The following is a 15,233-nucleotide window of genomic DNA, read 5'->3' as shown; positions in this document are numbered from 1 at the left end:
GGTCTAAGTGTCTTTGCTGAACCTCCACATCTATGAGGCTGCAAGAGGTCATTATTCATTAACATTTCCTTCCTTTGGGAATGTTCTTTAAATCAGGTAAAGTTCTGAGAAAGTTGGTTTTCAAATCATGACCCCTTTTCTAAGCTGGCCTTGAACATTTTGCTTCCAAGGACAATTGGTGATAATTAAAAAATAAAATCACAGTGAGCAACAAAGCCAATTACCAATGGGACGATTTCGTAAACAGTCCACATGAGAACATGCTTTGCTGAGCTCCCCCTCAAAGCCTAGAGGAAGTTCTCCTTGAGTCACATGGAATCATATAAGACTGTGAGGAAGATGCTCCATCCACTTAGCAGCTCACATATATTTTAAAGTAAAACTACTACTTCCATTTTCATGTGTATTTGAAAACATGGATTATGAAGGAAAGACCAGAATCGCAAGTCTTGGGTTCACGGCTCGGTGTTGCCAGTAGCTGTGTGTAAAGGACCAGGCACTTCCCTCAGGCGGGCTGAAGATTTCTGTTTGTGAAATGCAATGGGGGAAGGATGAGGACGGGGAGAATGGGAGGCCAGTGGGCCAATTCTCTGAGGATCTTTTTAGCTTTAAGATTCTATCAATCAGTGAAATAATATAGGACCATGATTTTAGCTGGTATAAAAGGAAACAGTTTCCCATGAATCCCCGATATTTAATACTCTGCTTATTAGACTTTGTCAAGAATAAAGGAAGGATGGATGAGAATGTGACGGATGAGAAGAGAGATGGGGAGTTCAAGCAGAAAACTGCCATCTGGAAGCAGAGAAACCAAAATAAAAACTCAGCTTGAGGAAATGAGACACAGAATCTGATAGACAAGATTTATTTGAGGTGATCAGAGCTCAAGATCAATTTTAAAGAAGAAGCATTAGGCCAGGATGCTAAGTGGTAGCCCGTGAGTAAGGCTGAAACAGAGGTCACAGCCAAGCAGATCCCAGGGAAGAAGGTCCAGTGTGTAGGCTGGGAGGAGTTTCCGGTCAAGCATGTACCTTTGGCCTCTCCAAATAAGCGTATCTACTTAGTATTTAATCTTATACTATACAGCATATTCAAAGAATATAGGCACAGTTCAGATGTAGAACACAGACCATCTTGTGATGTTAATTATGAATTTGTTCTATATTTTAACAGGAGTCCAAAATGTTTCTGTATCTCTCCCATGGCAAACATGAACATACAATGAGGTTCAGTTTATTAACTATACCAGAATAAAAATTAGGCCAAACTCAGATTTTGTGTATAAGGATTTGTAGACACTACTTAAAAATAAAATGAAACTAGATAAACCAGCTTGGAAAATGGAGAGGAAAGTAAATATGTTTCTCTGAGGAACACCAATATTTGCTAAAATTTCCAATAATAATTAGTTTTTGAAGCAACAGTGAAATGCTACTGACAAAAAGGATTCACTGCACGAAAACTCACAGTCCAGTTGAGGTCTGGTCAGAGCTGGCCAAGAAGACGAGATTGCTGGGAGGAACCTGAGAAGAACCCAGTTCTCTGGAGGAAGAAATGCAGGCTAGCACCACTTTTGAATTTGGAACGAATTTGCCACTAGAAATGGCAAGAATATAAGAGGTGGAAAAAGAGCAACTGGGAAGAAAAGAAAAATAATACTTGTTTCTAAGAATGCTGCTGCTCTGTTTTATGAACTAGTCTGTTTGTTTTGGCTGCAGCTAAACTCAAGAATGTTTTCTGCATATTTTACAGCATAGTTTATAGACATCAAAGGGACAATCTCTCCTTTCATCATTATTTACACATAAAAATAATGCAATTTGTGGTGCATGTAAGATATTACTTCTTAAAAAGCTCTCAAGCCTAATTTATTAATTGCTTGAGATTTAAAGTTAAACAAGGGTGAGATGCAAATCATATGTTACTCTGAAATATTTTACCACCAAATCTTGTTTTATTAATGAGATGTTGAGCAGCCATATGAATATTTATTTAGGTGCTTAGAGGGCTTTATGAAGAATCCTGGAGCAAGTGACAGAGACATAAAAGCAAAAGGGTTCTGCCTCTTGTGAAAAAAATGGGTGCTGTTTCTTTGTTTTTAATTCCACTTTTTCCTCTGTGCTTCTAACATTAAAGCATTCCTGTAACCCACCAACCACCCCAGATCTTTTTCACTCCAAGTTTTTAGTTTCAGCTGCTACTGCTGCTATGATAGCAACAGCCTCCTAGTGACAACCCTGGAAGTCACATTTTGGTCTTTTCTGAGGGCATGACAGGATCATATTATTTTTTTCCAACAATATGCATTCCAGGTTTATTTTTATTACTTGGAGTTTGACTTAGTTCCTTAGAAATTCTGAGGAAAGCTATAATTAACTCTCTACATTATCCATTCCCTAATGCAGCAAATCCCCTAAAAATAACACTACATGAATGTAAAGCAGAATGAGTGAGGCCTGTCTTAAAATTTTTCCATAATTTAAAAGGCATAGTTAATGCAGAATTCATTATGATAATACAGCTGTTTATTCATAGCTTCACTTTTTTTCTAAGATGTATAACAACTGCTGGAAAATAAACATGTATGTATATACATATATGTGCATTCTATTTTGGAAAAGTATAGCCACACAAACACACACGTACACAAATACACCACACACACATATATACATACATTCCACTTCCTTTTTTACAAAGATACCTATATCTCAACCTATAGGTGTCAACAGAAGGTCATGTAAAATACAGTCACCTTGTGAAGTCAGGTGTTAAACCTCCTGCAACAAAGATGATTGGACACAAAGTCCCAGCAGCTCTCCAGTCCCTGGCGCTCTTCCTCCCATCCTGGTCTAGCCCCTTCCCCTTGGCCCCCATCTTCTGCCGTAGCCTCTCCTCCTGCCCTCAGGCTGCCTGCCCCACCCCTGAAGACACCTTCCAGTTCTGTCCCCAGGCTCCTGAATAGCCCTCTAGGTCTCCTTCCCCACACCCCTATCCGCATGCCACTCCTTGGCCCTTAAGCGAGATGATCTCATCTAATTGTTACGAAGAAAGACTCTGATTAAAAATTTCACATTAGTATGTGAACTAAGAGTGTGAACTACTTCAAACTGTTTAAGATGTTAACACATCAAGGATGTCTGCCTCTTAAAAGAAGAGTTTGCTAATCCGAAGGCTTGGATATTTCACGGAAGATTCCCCGCCTCCACCCACCCCCACCACCTGCACGGGATTCCTACTTCTTTTAACTGCTAGGTTGGTGCTGATATGCTTAGAGCTGCCTTAAAAAATACAATAGACATGAAATTTAGCGATTAATAACTGAAGATCATATTCATTAAATCAACAAAGTCTTTATTTTTGGGTGCCCGGTATTGTGGGTGCTATGCAGAAATCAGAAATAATAAGAGAATCATTAAGCATTAGCGATGGAGTTTCATGAAGGTACAGGACCCCCAGGGAGAGGCGATCAGAGAAGCTTCTTGGAGGAGGTGCACAGGACCTCGGGACGGCCTTGCTAAGCTGGACAGGTCTGTGGGGTGAAGGAGAGGCTGCAGGGAGGAGGACGGTGCCTAGCCTGAGAGAAGGAGGGTGCAGGCACCCCATGCACTTGGCGACAGTGAGAAGACCAGTGTGGCTAGAAAGGAACACGCCTGATGAGGAACACTGACAGGTCTGGAGGGGCTCTGAAAGCCAGACAGGAGAGTCTGAAGTATATGTTATATGCTGTCCTCTAAATTCCACTTGTAATATGGCATTATAAGAAAGACGAACATTGTCAAATGATATAAAATAAAAAATAAAAGTCCTATTCCCTCCAAATGACCAGCTACCCATTTTTGAGACCCATTAAAGCAATTAAAGTATAGCACGTTCTGCATTTTTTTCCACTTAGCGTTGGCAGCCTTGTCACATTTTCACAGAGGATGATTTCATTCTTTTTAAATGGCTTCCTATTATTCTACTGTATGGATGTACCAGATTTAATTTTGCCCCCCTAGCTTTTTGCTTAAGTAATGCTATAAAGAAATTCTATATTCTTGCAAATACATCCATGGGGTAAATTCCTGTCAGTGGAATGGCTGGGCCAAAGGCTAAGTGCATTTAAAATAGTAGTAGACGCCCACCCCCTTCTGCTGCTCCCCTAGGAGGCTGTACCTTTATACTCCCAGCAACAGTGCAGCATTGGGTAATTTTTCAAATTCAAAACTTATGCCCATCAAAGTGGCAGCCAGGTCCTTCAAAACTTTGTAGTTTTGACTTACATTCCTTTAATTATGAATGGGAATAGCATATTTTTCACATGCTTGCTGGATATTACTTTTAATCTGTGAATCTGTGTTCATGCCCTTTGTTCTTTTTTTGTCCTCTGGCTTCTTAGTCTCCTCCTATTGATTTGTAAGCACCCTTTGTGGCAGGAAAATCAGTGATTTAAGATTTCCCTGGCAGAGTTCTTCATACTGGACCAGAGCTAAGAGACTTTTGGCAGGGACATCAGCAGAGAGGAGGCTGTTTTAAATCAATTGCAAGTTGAGAAGGGCTCTGAATAGGGTCATATCAGAGGAATAAGAAATACATTCTAGGACTCTGGTGATAGACTTGAGATAAATTGGGATAAAGGAAAGAAAGGACAAAGATGAACCCAAAGTTTTTAACAGGAAACAGGAAGACTGAGGGTAACCCTGATAGACTGGAGAGAAGAGCCAATTTGGAAGGGAAGAGGGTAATCCAATGTTGCTGAGTTTGAAATAGTGCATTCTCCCCAAGAAGAGGATTTACAGGCTCTGTGAGCTTCAAGACCCCACCAGGAATCAAGCTGAGGCTTCTGGGAAGCATCTCTATAGAAATGACAGCTAAGGTCACAGAGATGAGCTCACCATGGGGGCAAAAAAGAGAAGCAAAGCCCAGGACACAAACTTGAGGAACATGGGGAAGAAGAGAGACCAGCGGAGGAGAGAAGCAAAAGAAGTATCATGGAAAGCACGAAAAGAGTGGGTTTTTAGAGCAGGGGTCAGCAAACTACGGCCCGCAGGCCAAATCTGGCACCCAGCCTGTTTTTGTAAATAAAGTTTTATTGGAACATAGCCATGCCCACTTGCTGACACATTGCCTAAGGCTGCTTTCATACCACAACAGAAAGAACTCAATAATTGCAACACAGACCATATGGCCCACAAAGACCCTATTTCCTATCATGTCTTCTACAGAAAAAGTTTGCCAACCCTGTTCTAGAAGGAAAATTGTTACAGTCAAATGCTACTTGGAGTTAGAAGATGATTAGAAGTGGGAAAACACCACTGAATTTAGAGAAGACGCAATAGGTTACTTGGTAAACTTTCTGTATTACATTGAGGTTAGAAAAGGAACTTCAAGGTACTATTTGCTAGAGTGGAATCATATACACATCAGAGAAAGTACAGCAAATGGTTGGTTGGTACCTGGAAAGAGTAGCAACTCGGAGAGTGGCATGCTGTCTATCCACCTGTCCGTCTCTCCACCTTCTGGGCTGAAAGGCTGAGTGTCACCATGACGGTGGGGATTAGACTTGGAAGGCAATTTCACCAACAAAGTGGGCAGAAGATACTGAGGTAGCAGCAGTATGCCAGTAAATGTTTAATAACTGGCTCTCAAAAGATATTTGTGGCAGTGTGCACTTATCTCCATGCTGGCATATTCCAGCGGGCAGAATTCCTGACAAGGTGATTTTGGGTTCGCCCAAGCCTGTGCCAGCCTGTGCCAGCACACCAACCGGGTGCTGCTGTTACTCGTGCTGAAGCTGGGGCGTGGAGTATAGGAAGGCAAGAGCAAGGTCTGAATTGTTTGGGAACAAGTCCTTAGACACAAGAGATCCTATCAATGATCATTAAAAGGAAGAGGCATGGATTTCAGTATTGATTAATGATGAAAGAGAGGTTGCTCAAAAGTCACCTGAGACTGAAACTTGTAGAGAAAATGGGCAAAAAACACCAATTCAATCAATGCATGACATAAGTAATATTTATATGTTTATTTAATATATAAATTATATACTAAGTTTAATTTAATATAATAATAAATCACTATTAAGTCTAATAGGATTCTGAAAATATATGTGTATACAAATATATATAATTTTGCATACATACAGACATGTATATATGTAGCAATTATTCAGTAATTTTGGTTATTGAGGCTGTAGTTAGATATTTCAGTGCTCATTTTGTTTATCATGCTGACTTTGAAACAGTTTCTGATAGCTCAGAATTAGCAAAGACTAAGATCTTTTAAGTCGTTTGTTAATTTTTTTAATATTAAAAAACTAAATAATGCATATGTATTCCAGTATTTGATTAACCTAGGCAATTTGTATTTTGGACTATGTAATAATAAAATTAGCCATATATAGTTAGTTGACGATTTCCAAAGAGTAAAATTTACCCAACCCTTGGCGAAGGAGAATTTGTTTTCACCTGTCTTCTTTCCACCACCCTCTCAGTCATCCCTACATTTACCCATCAAACCCTAACTGATCTCTTAGTATATACAAGGCAGCGCTCCAGGGGCTAAAAATATTTTTGATAGTGCTTGAAGGATTTTGTCGACTGAACAAATAACCTTCAACTAGTCTTTAAATAAAATAAAAATCTGCCAGAGCATATAAGTGGGATAAAACACTTTGGAGGGACAACTGTTCATTTCTTCTCTGCTCATTTATATGTCACTGCTTCTCCTCACTCTAGCGAGCAAGGTCATAATTCACTGCCACACTGTAACCAAGCTTGTCTTCCAGAGCATTCTTCCTGGAAAATGGCACGTATACTTCATGCGACTATGACTGCATGGCTGTGTCTTCCTTTTAAGTGAGCAGGCCAGCCTTCTTGGATGGGATGGAAAATATATTTCTATTCTTAGCAATAATAATTCTAATGCAGGAGGCACAAAGAAAATGCCACTCGCCTCTGCGCCCTTAGGACGTTCATTCAGGGGAGACGGGAATTAAATAATGCACAGTTCCCAAACAAAGCCAATTGATGCTAGGCACTGAGATTTCTTCTCGTTTCTCAATGCTACTAAAACCCCACAGTGAGGTCTGTAATTTTATTCTTTTGGAAATGGATTCCTGTAAGCTTTTAGCACAGTGAGAATTGCCCAATCTTATGAAATATACTTTCTCTCCCACCCCCGCCCCCGACCCCTAAGCCCTTCTGGTAACACAGACCAGATTTCTAGCTGTCCTACTGGCAGCTGACCTTTTCTCGTGAACTCCAGTCAGTGGCCAAGGGGGAGAAGCATCAGTGCTTTAAAATCTCTTCTCTATGCCTGCGAGCAAAAATTTTACAACATTTCTCCTTGATATGAAATCTCAGCTTGGACATCTGGCTTCACAGTGAGGAACTTTCAATACACTAGCTTCAAAGAAAGGGCTTAGCCCTGGTGGTGCAGTGATGCCAGAAGAATGTTCCACAGTCTTTCTATAGAACTATTTCTAACTATTTCCCCCAGTGAACTTTTGTGAGTTCTGTGGACAGCACTAACTAACATTTAGATAAGTTGGCTTTGGTGTACAGCCTTTTGGGGGCCTGCCTACCCCTGCAGTATACAAATTGTGCTCTTAGATAATGCATACAACATGCAGGGTGTTTTATTAGAATCAGCCTAATTAGGCAAAATACATCACCGTTACTACAAGGTTTGAGTTATTTTTGCATATCTGCTATACCATCACAAAATGTTTACCAGCTTGCTGCCATCAACAAAATAACATGAGAATAAAATGATATATATAGTTTTTGGAGCATAACTTTATGAGGTAACATCACTCACTTACTCAGCATATTTCTAGTACTTCCACTGAATCAAACATTGCAGTAAGTGCTTGTTTTCAAGAAGCTTGGAGTCTAGTTGGTGAGAAAGAGAATTCATCAAAATACTGGTTCATGATCTCTTACCTGCAATCCTGAAATTAAAAGATCCTCTGAAAACCACAAATTATCTTTGAAAGGTTGCAGTAACTTATAAAGCAACAAAACCCGACTGATGTTGCAGGGATGTTTATCATTTCTATTTATTCCACTTATTGGAGACAAACACTGTGCGTTTGTATGTCTGGGCACAGTGTGTGGTCCAGACCCCATTGGGGATAATGGACAAGCACAGTACCACCTTCCTACAACCTGCAGATTCTCATTTGCAAAACACACCCAACCTCAAAGCTTTGGATCAGGGTTTGTGGACCAGAGTGAAAATGTCACTAGAAGAATGGCCAAAGCTGGAAGAACTTCTCACTCTGACACTTCACAGAAAAGGTGACATTTAAATCTGAAAGGCAAAGAGCTTTACACAGAGTTCATGGGATTGCAGAGAATGGCATTGAATGTTGAAGACTAGCTGTTGATGAAGTGGAGAGAATGGCTTATCTAGACAAGAGGTTCTCTAAGTTTCAGTCTTTGGATTCCTTTATACTTTTAAAAATTAAAAACCCCAAAAAAGTCTTGTTTATCCTAAGATTTGAGGTTTATGTGGGTTATAGCTATTAATGTTTGTATTAGAAGTTAAAAGTAGGAAATGTTAAGACATTTGTTTATTAATTTATTTTAAAATAACAGTAATAAACCCATTATGTGTGAACATAAATATACTTTTTAATAAAAAATAACTACTTTCCAAAGCAAAAAAGTTAGTAAGAAGAGTGGCTATGTGTTATATTTTTGCAAATCTTTTTAATGTTTAGCTTATTAGAAGGAAGCTAGATTCTCATATCTGCTGCATGCATTCAATCTCTGGCAATATGTTGCTTTGGTCAAAGCACAGGAAGATGATCTAGTCTCATACAGGTAAGTAATAGGAAAAGGGAGTAGTATTTTAGTCGCATTTTCAGATGATTGTAGATACTCCTTGTGACTACTACAAAACTTGACTAGTGGTAGCTTCTTAAAAGTTACTTGCAATGTGCAGTCGGAACTCTATCGGTGAACTTTGTGTACTGTTACATTAAAATCCATTGGTCTCTTTTGTACTTTGAATGGCTCTTTCACTTATGCATGATTTTGTAACACGGTATTGGTCACTTGGAAAACACTGGTCAGGGAGTTACATATGTCTTCCAAATGTTGATATACTTCATCACATCCCACCCCCAACTTCTTTGCATTCCCATGATGAGTAATACCATTGATCTCATCAGAAAAGTCTCTGCATACTGGGAAGCCATCAAGCTTACAGTGATGGTACAAGTTTTCCAAATTTCTAATTTTTGTTTGAGAGCTCAAATATTGTCATTAGCGACAATACAGTCAGTTGTTTTCCTTGGAGTATCAGGTTCACTTCATTGTCAAGAAAACCTCTGCCAGAGAGTCAAATCTGAATGAGCAGTTTGCCTGTCAACCACTCTTTCCAAGTGACTAGAGTTCAGCTCATACTCAAACAAATGCAGAACTGCTTTTCCTTGAGATGACTATCAACTTCAGGATGCAGGCAGAAGTGCTTACTAAAAAGATGTGTTCTCAGGGGTTTAGATTTAATAAAATTAATACACTTCACTACTTCAGTTTTTTTAAGGCACAAATATGTGGTCGTGGTGAAGAAAATGACAGTTTAATGTCAATGCCATGTTTCATGCTAAGACACAAATGGTTTTAAGTTTTATCCACCAGTGCAAATGTGATCACGGTAAAAAAGGCAAATGATGTCTCAGTGTTATTATGAAAGAGACTTTTGATCTTCTAGAACCGCTGGGAAGAAGAACTTAGGGACTCACTAGGGTATGAGGGCAACATGTTGGGAACCACTAGGTTGGATCATGAAGTGTTTCAAATGCCACACGAGTACAGACTTCATCCTGTAGGCAGTGGGAAGCCACTGATGGATTTTACATAGCATACTACATGCTCGTATTTGTGTTTTGGAAAGGTTACCTTATCAACAGTGAGAGGGATAGCTGTGAGAGGGTCAAGCTATTAGCAGTGATTCTACATAGGAGGGTTGCAACAGGCAAGGTCAAAGATGATGAAGGTCTGCCTAAGAAGGTAGAAACTAGTGACTGGGGAATGGGATATGAGTTTGGAGATATTTAGGTGCCACTTACAGTAACTGACCTCCGAGAGGTGAGGGAGGGGAAGAATTCATTCAAGGGGAAGAATTCATTCAAAGGAACTTCCAGAATCTGACTTATTGACTGGATGGGTTAAGGTGATACTTTCAGATAATCAACACAAGAAGTAGAATAGGTTGGGGGTAAGGAAAGAATGGGAGGAAGATAAATTTGTTTCATAGGATGTGTGGGTTGAGCAGCCTGTGGGTCATCTAAGTTAGAATGTGGATTAGAAATGTCGGTTAGAAATGTGGTTAAGAGCTCTGAAAGAGTCTGGTGAAGGAGAAGATTCAGATTCATTAGCATGGAAGCTCACATGAAGGGATGAGGTTGTCCAGGGACAGTGCACACAGGGAAACAGAAGAGGCCTTGCTTAATGCCCATATTTGAATGCTAACAACAGGAAGAGGAGACAGGCAATAGGAATAGGACAGAGGGTTTTAGAATGGCAGAGGAGCTGGGAAAGTGCTGCCGTGGAGCTAAGGGTGTTCGGAGAGACTGTTTATGTGGCAGATTAAATCATTGTTCACAGTCTTACTATGTGGGTGTATCGTTTCCCTGCCCCACTGATGTGGATGGAAATGAGGCTGAGGCTACAGGGATTCTGTTCAGCTCACTTTTGTACTCCTGTATCCACCACAAGGAGAACACCCCAGGTAGCTACTAGTCCAGTAGATTGTACAGACATACAGAACAGGCCTGAATCCAGGAAGACTGGAGTCAGATCTGACCAATCCACAGGTGAACCCAAGCCCTAGCAACGAGCCACAGATACGTCTCAAGAAAGGCAAATGTTATTCTCAGTCACTGCGTTTGGACAATTGTTTGTTAGGCAGCATTATTGGGGCAATAGCTGACTACCACAGGCTCCTTGGTAAACCTTATAAAGGAGTCGAACAGGCTTCTAAGGTCAGATGGTAGACTGAATTTCCCCCTACCAACACCATACGAACTGAGTAAATAAAAATGAACAACTAGCAAAAATGTTCTAAAACACTACAATAGGGCAGTAAGGGAGAAATAATAAAAAAGCCCTCAGCAGCCTATGGTCAAAGAAAGAAACACGATTCGGGAGCACACTAGAACGCTGCGCAGAGACTCAACTTCAAAATCTGCCGATGTCCCCCAAGTCATTATTTTGTTACATGTTAACAAAATCCTGAGAATACTCATGAATATCACAACTCTGGAGAGAAGAAAACTGAGTAGCTTCATCTCGTTCCTCTCCTGACTGCAAGATGTGACAGAAAAACAAGAAAATGTCAGGGCTGTCTATCTCTAAGGGGAACAAAGGTTTCCAGGATTTCAGGGATGAACACCAAACTGGGACAAGTGAAACCCCAAAGGGATATGAGAGGCTCCCTCCCGCTTAGGTAGTGTGAACTCTCAAAGACCCGTCAGCCCAACCAGACTCGACTCTGATTCTTCCTTCTGAACCTTCCCTCTTAGGGAAAATGCAGTCACTACAAGTAAGTGTTACTTATTGAGAGGGGAGAATTACTGTGCGTCAGAAACATTTGATATTGAGTGTTCAGTATTTAGGGGTATCCTGATCAATTACTAAATTCATCCTGGTTAATCTATTAACTTTAATACAACAAAGAAAGACTTCTTCAGAAAAGGCAGATCATTTATGGGGTGGGGGTGGGAACCTGAGCCTTGCCCAGCAATATTAAATGCTAGAGGAGCAATGTTTACAGTTCCCATGGGAAGAAAATGTGAAAATATCGCATCCATGTCACTCAAACAATAATGGTCATGGCAGATATAGTACTGTGAGTCTTGAAGACATTTCTTCATCATGAAATCCAACCAATTTAGACCAGATCAAAGTAAAAACTTTGGAATGAAGTCATTATGCTACAAGGCCGAGTGGTGAGCACCACATCCACTAAAGATCACATGAGTATTGAACGGACGGTTATGGTTAAAGACCCATTGTTAATGTCATAAACCTGGACAGTTTAAAAATACCAATACTACCCGAGGCAGGAGGTGGTAGGGAGGGGTAATGGGAGGAAGTATGAGCATACTTAGGTACTAATTTTTCATCCCCAAATCAAATTCTGTTCAAAAGTTCAAAATCCTAGTTTCTTTCTGTTGAATTAAAGCAAAGTTAATTGAAGAGATTTTTCTAAAACACATTAAAGGAATCTAGAGTATTATCACATTTTATAAGCCTAGTTGGCCTTCTTTCTCTTTTTTCCTTACATAGAGTTAGATATCTGAAGTGATGTTCACCTGACTGCTATGACAGTGGTTCCTGGGTGATGGGCTCTGGTGTGACTCTAAATAATTTCTACCTTTTTCTCCCTGGAATTTGAATTACTTATGAGCATATGCTATTATCCATTTTTACAAATACAAAAAAAAAATACCTTTTGTATTTGTGTCCAAAAAAGATGGACACAGATGTGCCACAATGGTGATTAACGATGTTGATTTGGGGTGGTAGGAACAATAATACAGGTATTTTCTTCTTTGCGCTATTTTGTATAGGTGAAGAACGAATATGAGTTAGTGCAGACTACTGTGGTGGCTTTCAGAGGGCCTCACCAGCTCTGCATTCCTCCCACTGACAGATGATTTCTCCTCCCCTTGGTTCTGGGCTGGTGCTGGGACCTGAAAGGCCAATAAATAAAAGGTGGTGGAAGCATCACCTGAATCTTCCTACGGTTGCCATAATAGAAGTACTGGTCTACCTTCCCATTTCTGGACACTAGCTTCCATGCAGAAAGTCTGACTGCAGAGAGGGAGGCCATATGGAGAGAGCCTGGAACCTCACAGACCTTACAGCCTACGATGTTTGGTGTGCAAACTACCTCTATTAGATAGCTCATTTCAGAAGCTTGACTTTGAAGGCAAGTTATGAGCTAAAGTGGTAAATAAGTGATGAAGATTTTTTTACTCTCGAGAAAGGGGATACTACAGCATAAAAGATCTACCCATACAAATAAATGTGTTTGTTTCTAGAACACTTTCTGCCCTCCAAGAATTCTGTTCTGTGAAAGACTACTTCATCTGTTGGTTCTTAGACAGCAAAAATCATGCCTGCTGTTAATCTCAGCTACCACGATTCCTTTAATATCCACTGGATCCCTTTAGGCTGGTGGCTCTTCCTTTCTATACCAAACAATTCTTACTGTATAAGTGATGTTGTAATTTACAACATAGAGCTAAGATAAAAGAAGAAAATTACCACAAATTCCATCACTCAGAGATACCTATCAGTACAACTTTTTTCACCAGTAAAATTTTGATACATGATTCCCTTCCTCTTTCTCTTTACATGTATTTTTATTTGCAAAAATGACCTCATATGTACATAATGTTTTGTAAACTGCACTTTCATGGAAAACTATCTTGTGAACACTTTCAATATCCTTAAATATCCTTCTCCAATATCATTTTCAATATTGCAGTTTTTAGTTTATGTGCTATGGTGAAAAATACAGGATAGAAAGGAGATAGAAAATGCTGGTATTATGGGTACCTAGCACATATTAAGAGTTCAATAAATAGTTACTGGATAAATGAGTGACTGCTAGAATGAGCATATTCTGGCTAGCTAAAACTGAGTGCAACTCTTTAATTGCTACCTTAGGGTAAATTCTGGAAATGGGTCAAAGGCTAAGCATGCCTCTCAGGCAATTTAATGATGATAGGTATTGTCAAATTATTCACTAGGAATATTTTATCAAGTTTTCTCAGACTGGCAGCCCTTTAATGGAGTTTAGTAGCCTTTTTATACCACAGTTTTCCTCTAGAGTTTCTTTAATGAAAGATCGATTTGTCCATGGAAATATTACTGTAAGCTCTGGCAGAGTGAATGCTAGGTTTATTCCCCATTTCCATTCTCGATCACCAGCTGGAGAGCTTATATCATCATCAATCCAAAAAGTGGGGTTAAGTACATTTCACAATTAGCATACACACTGTTTTTACAGTGCTATTTAATATTAATACTAATTAATACTTACTAGAAAGAATATTAGGTACATATGGGCTTTTTAAAACATATATGCAGGCAAATGTATTTGGTTTCAGAAAACCAAATACAAGCCTCATGGTAATTGTGCCTCTCTGTGAGTATCTATACCTACCTATATATCTATATCTATAAAACATTCAAATATAATTAGATTACAAAAGTGCTATTATCATTCAGGCAGACAGAAAATTAGAGCGAGGCTATTTAGGTTCATTTTTGTACTTGGTCTTTGACTCACCTTCATACACAGAATGGAGAGACTGAGGTATGGTGTAATAGTTAATAGCTGACCCTTTCAAGTGAGAAAGACTGTGACCTGGACCTGGCTCTGACATTTGTCTAGCAGTATGATCTTGGGCTGGTTATTTAACCTCAGGCCTCAGTTTTCCAATCTGTAAGACAGGGATGATAGAAATATCTACCTCATAATGATTATTTCAAGGCTTAAAAGAGATCATGGAACATGAGGCGAATGAAATGTTTGGCAGAGAGCCTGGTACATAGTAAATGCGGAATGAACATCAAGTATTATTCCTATTTTATGTGACATAGCCTTAAAAAAAAAAGCAAAGCAGTGAGTGCTAATGGATTATTTTATGTTAGTAAAGAAGGAAGTCATTCATTTTATACATAATCTAAGTGGTGAATCAAAACGGAGCTGTATCTTATCTACACTGTAATTTTAATTAATTTCTGGTATCTATGTTCTATATATATAGAGCATAAATAATATATATACACACATATATTTACTGCCCTCTTATTTAAATTCAGTCTGTGATTTGATACTTTGTTGGAATTAGGACCAGAATATTTTCACTTTTAACAGGTAAATTGATTAAAAATACAAAGACTAATAATTAAAAATAGGCAGTTATTTTTTCCAAGATACATATTTTTAATCTCTAAGAAACCATACTAGAAGCTATATTGCTATGGAATAAATTTATGTTTTTCCCTTTTGGATTATACTGGGGTTCAGTGATTCATTTAAAATTTGGAAATTACCTACCACTTGGTATTTGGATATCAAATGGAAAAGAAATTCATGCAAAGTGAAACATTTATACAACTAAAAGAACTTAAGCAAAGTATTCAACTCAGTACATGCAAAGCAAAACAGTTGTGCAGATCAGTGGGTATTTCCTGTGCATTTACAAACCAGAAGAGCTT

The 15,233-nt window shown here is 39.1% G+C and overlaps 1 protein-coding gene across 12 annotated transcripts in view; it reads right to left on the bottom strand.

The window, feature by feature from the left end:
• The window catches only part of CEP112 (centrosomal protein 112), a 445,347-nt gene that overhangs the window by 123,364 nt on the left and 306,750 nt on the right, over window positions 1-15,233 (bottom strand). Inside the window, exon 24 of one of the 12 annotated variants that reach the window (XM_073235812.1) lies at window positions 12,444-12,691. The exons of the other annotated variants lie outside the window; for them this stretch is intronic. Within the exon in view, the coding sequence (XP_073091913.1) occupies window positions 12,587-12,691 (105 nt within the window). The 3' untranslated portion in view covers window positions 12,444-12,586. Of the gene's footprint in view, window positions 1-12,443; window positions 12,692-15,233 lie in introns of those variants that run through there. 12 annotated transcript variants of the gene reach the window in all.

Source organism: Manis javanica, chromosome 4, assembly GCF_040802235.1.
Source record: "Manis javanica isolate MJ-LG chromosome 4, MJ_LKY, whole genome shotgun sequence".
Taxonomy (NCBI): Eukaryota; Metazoa; Chordata; class Mammalia; order Pholidota; family Manidae; genus Manis; species Manis javanica.
Note: the sequence above shows the minus strand (reverse complement) of the source record. Positions and strands in the feature narration are given on the sequence as shown.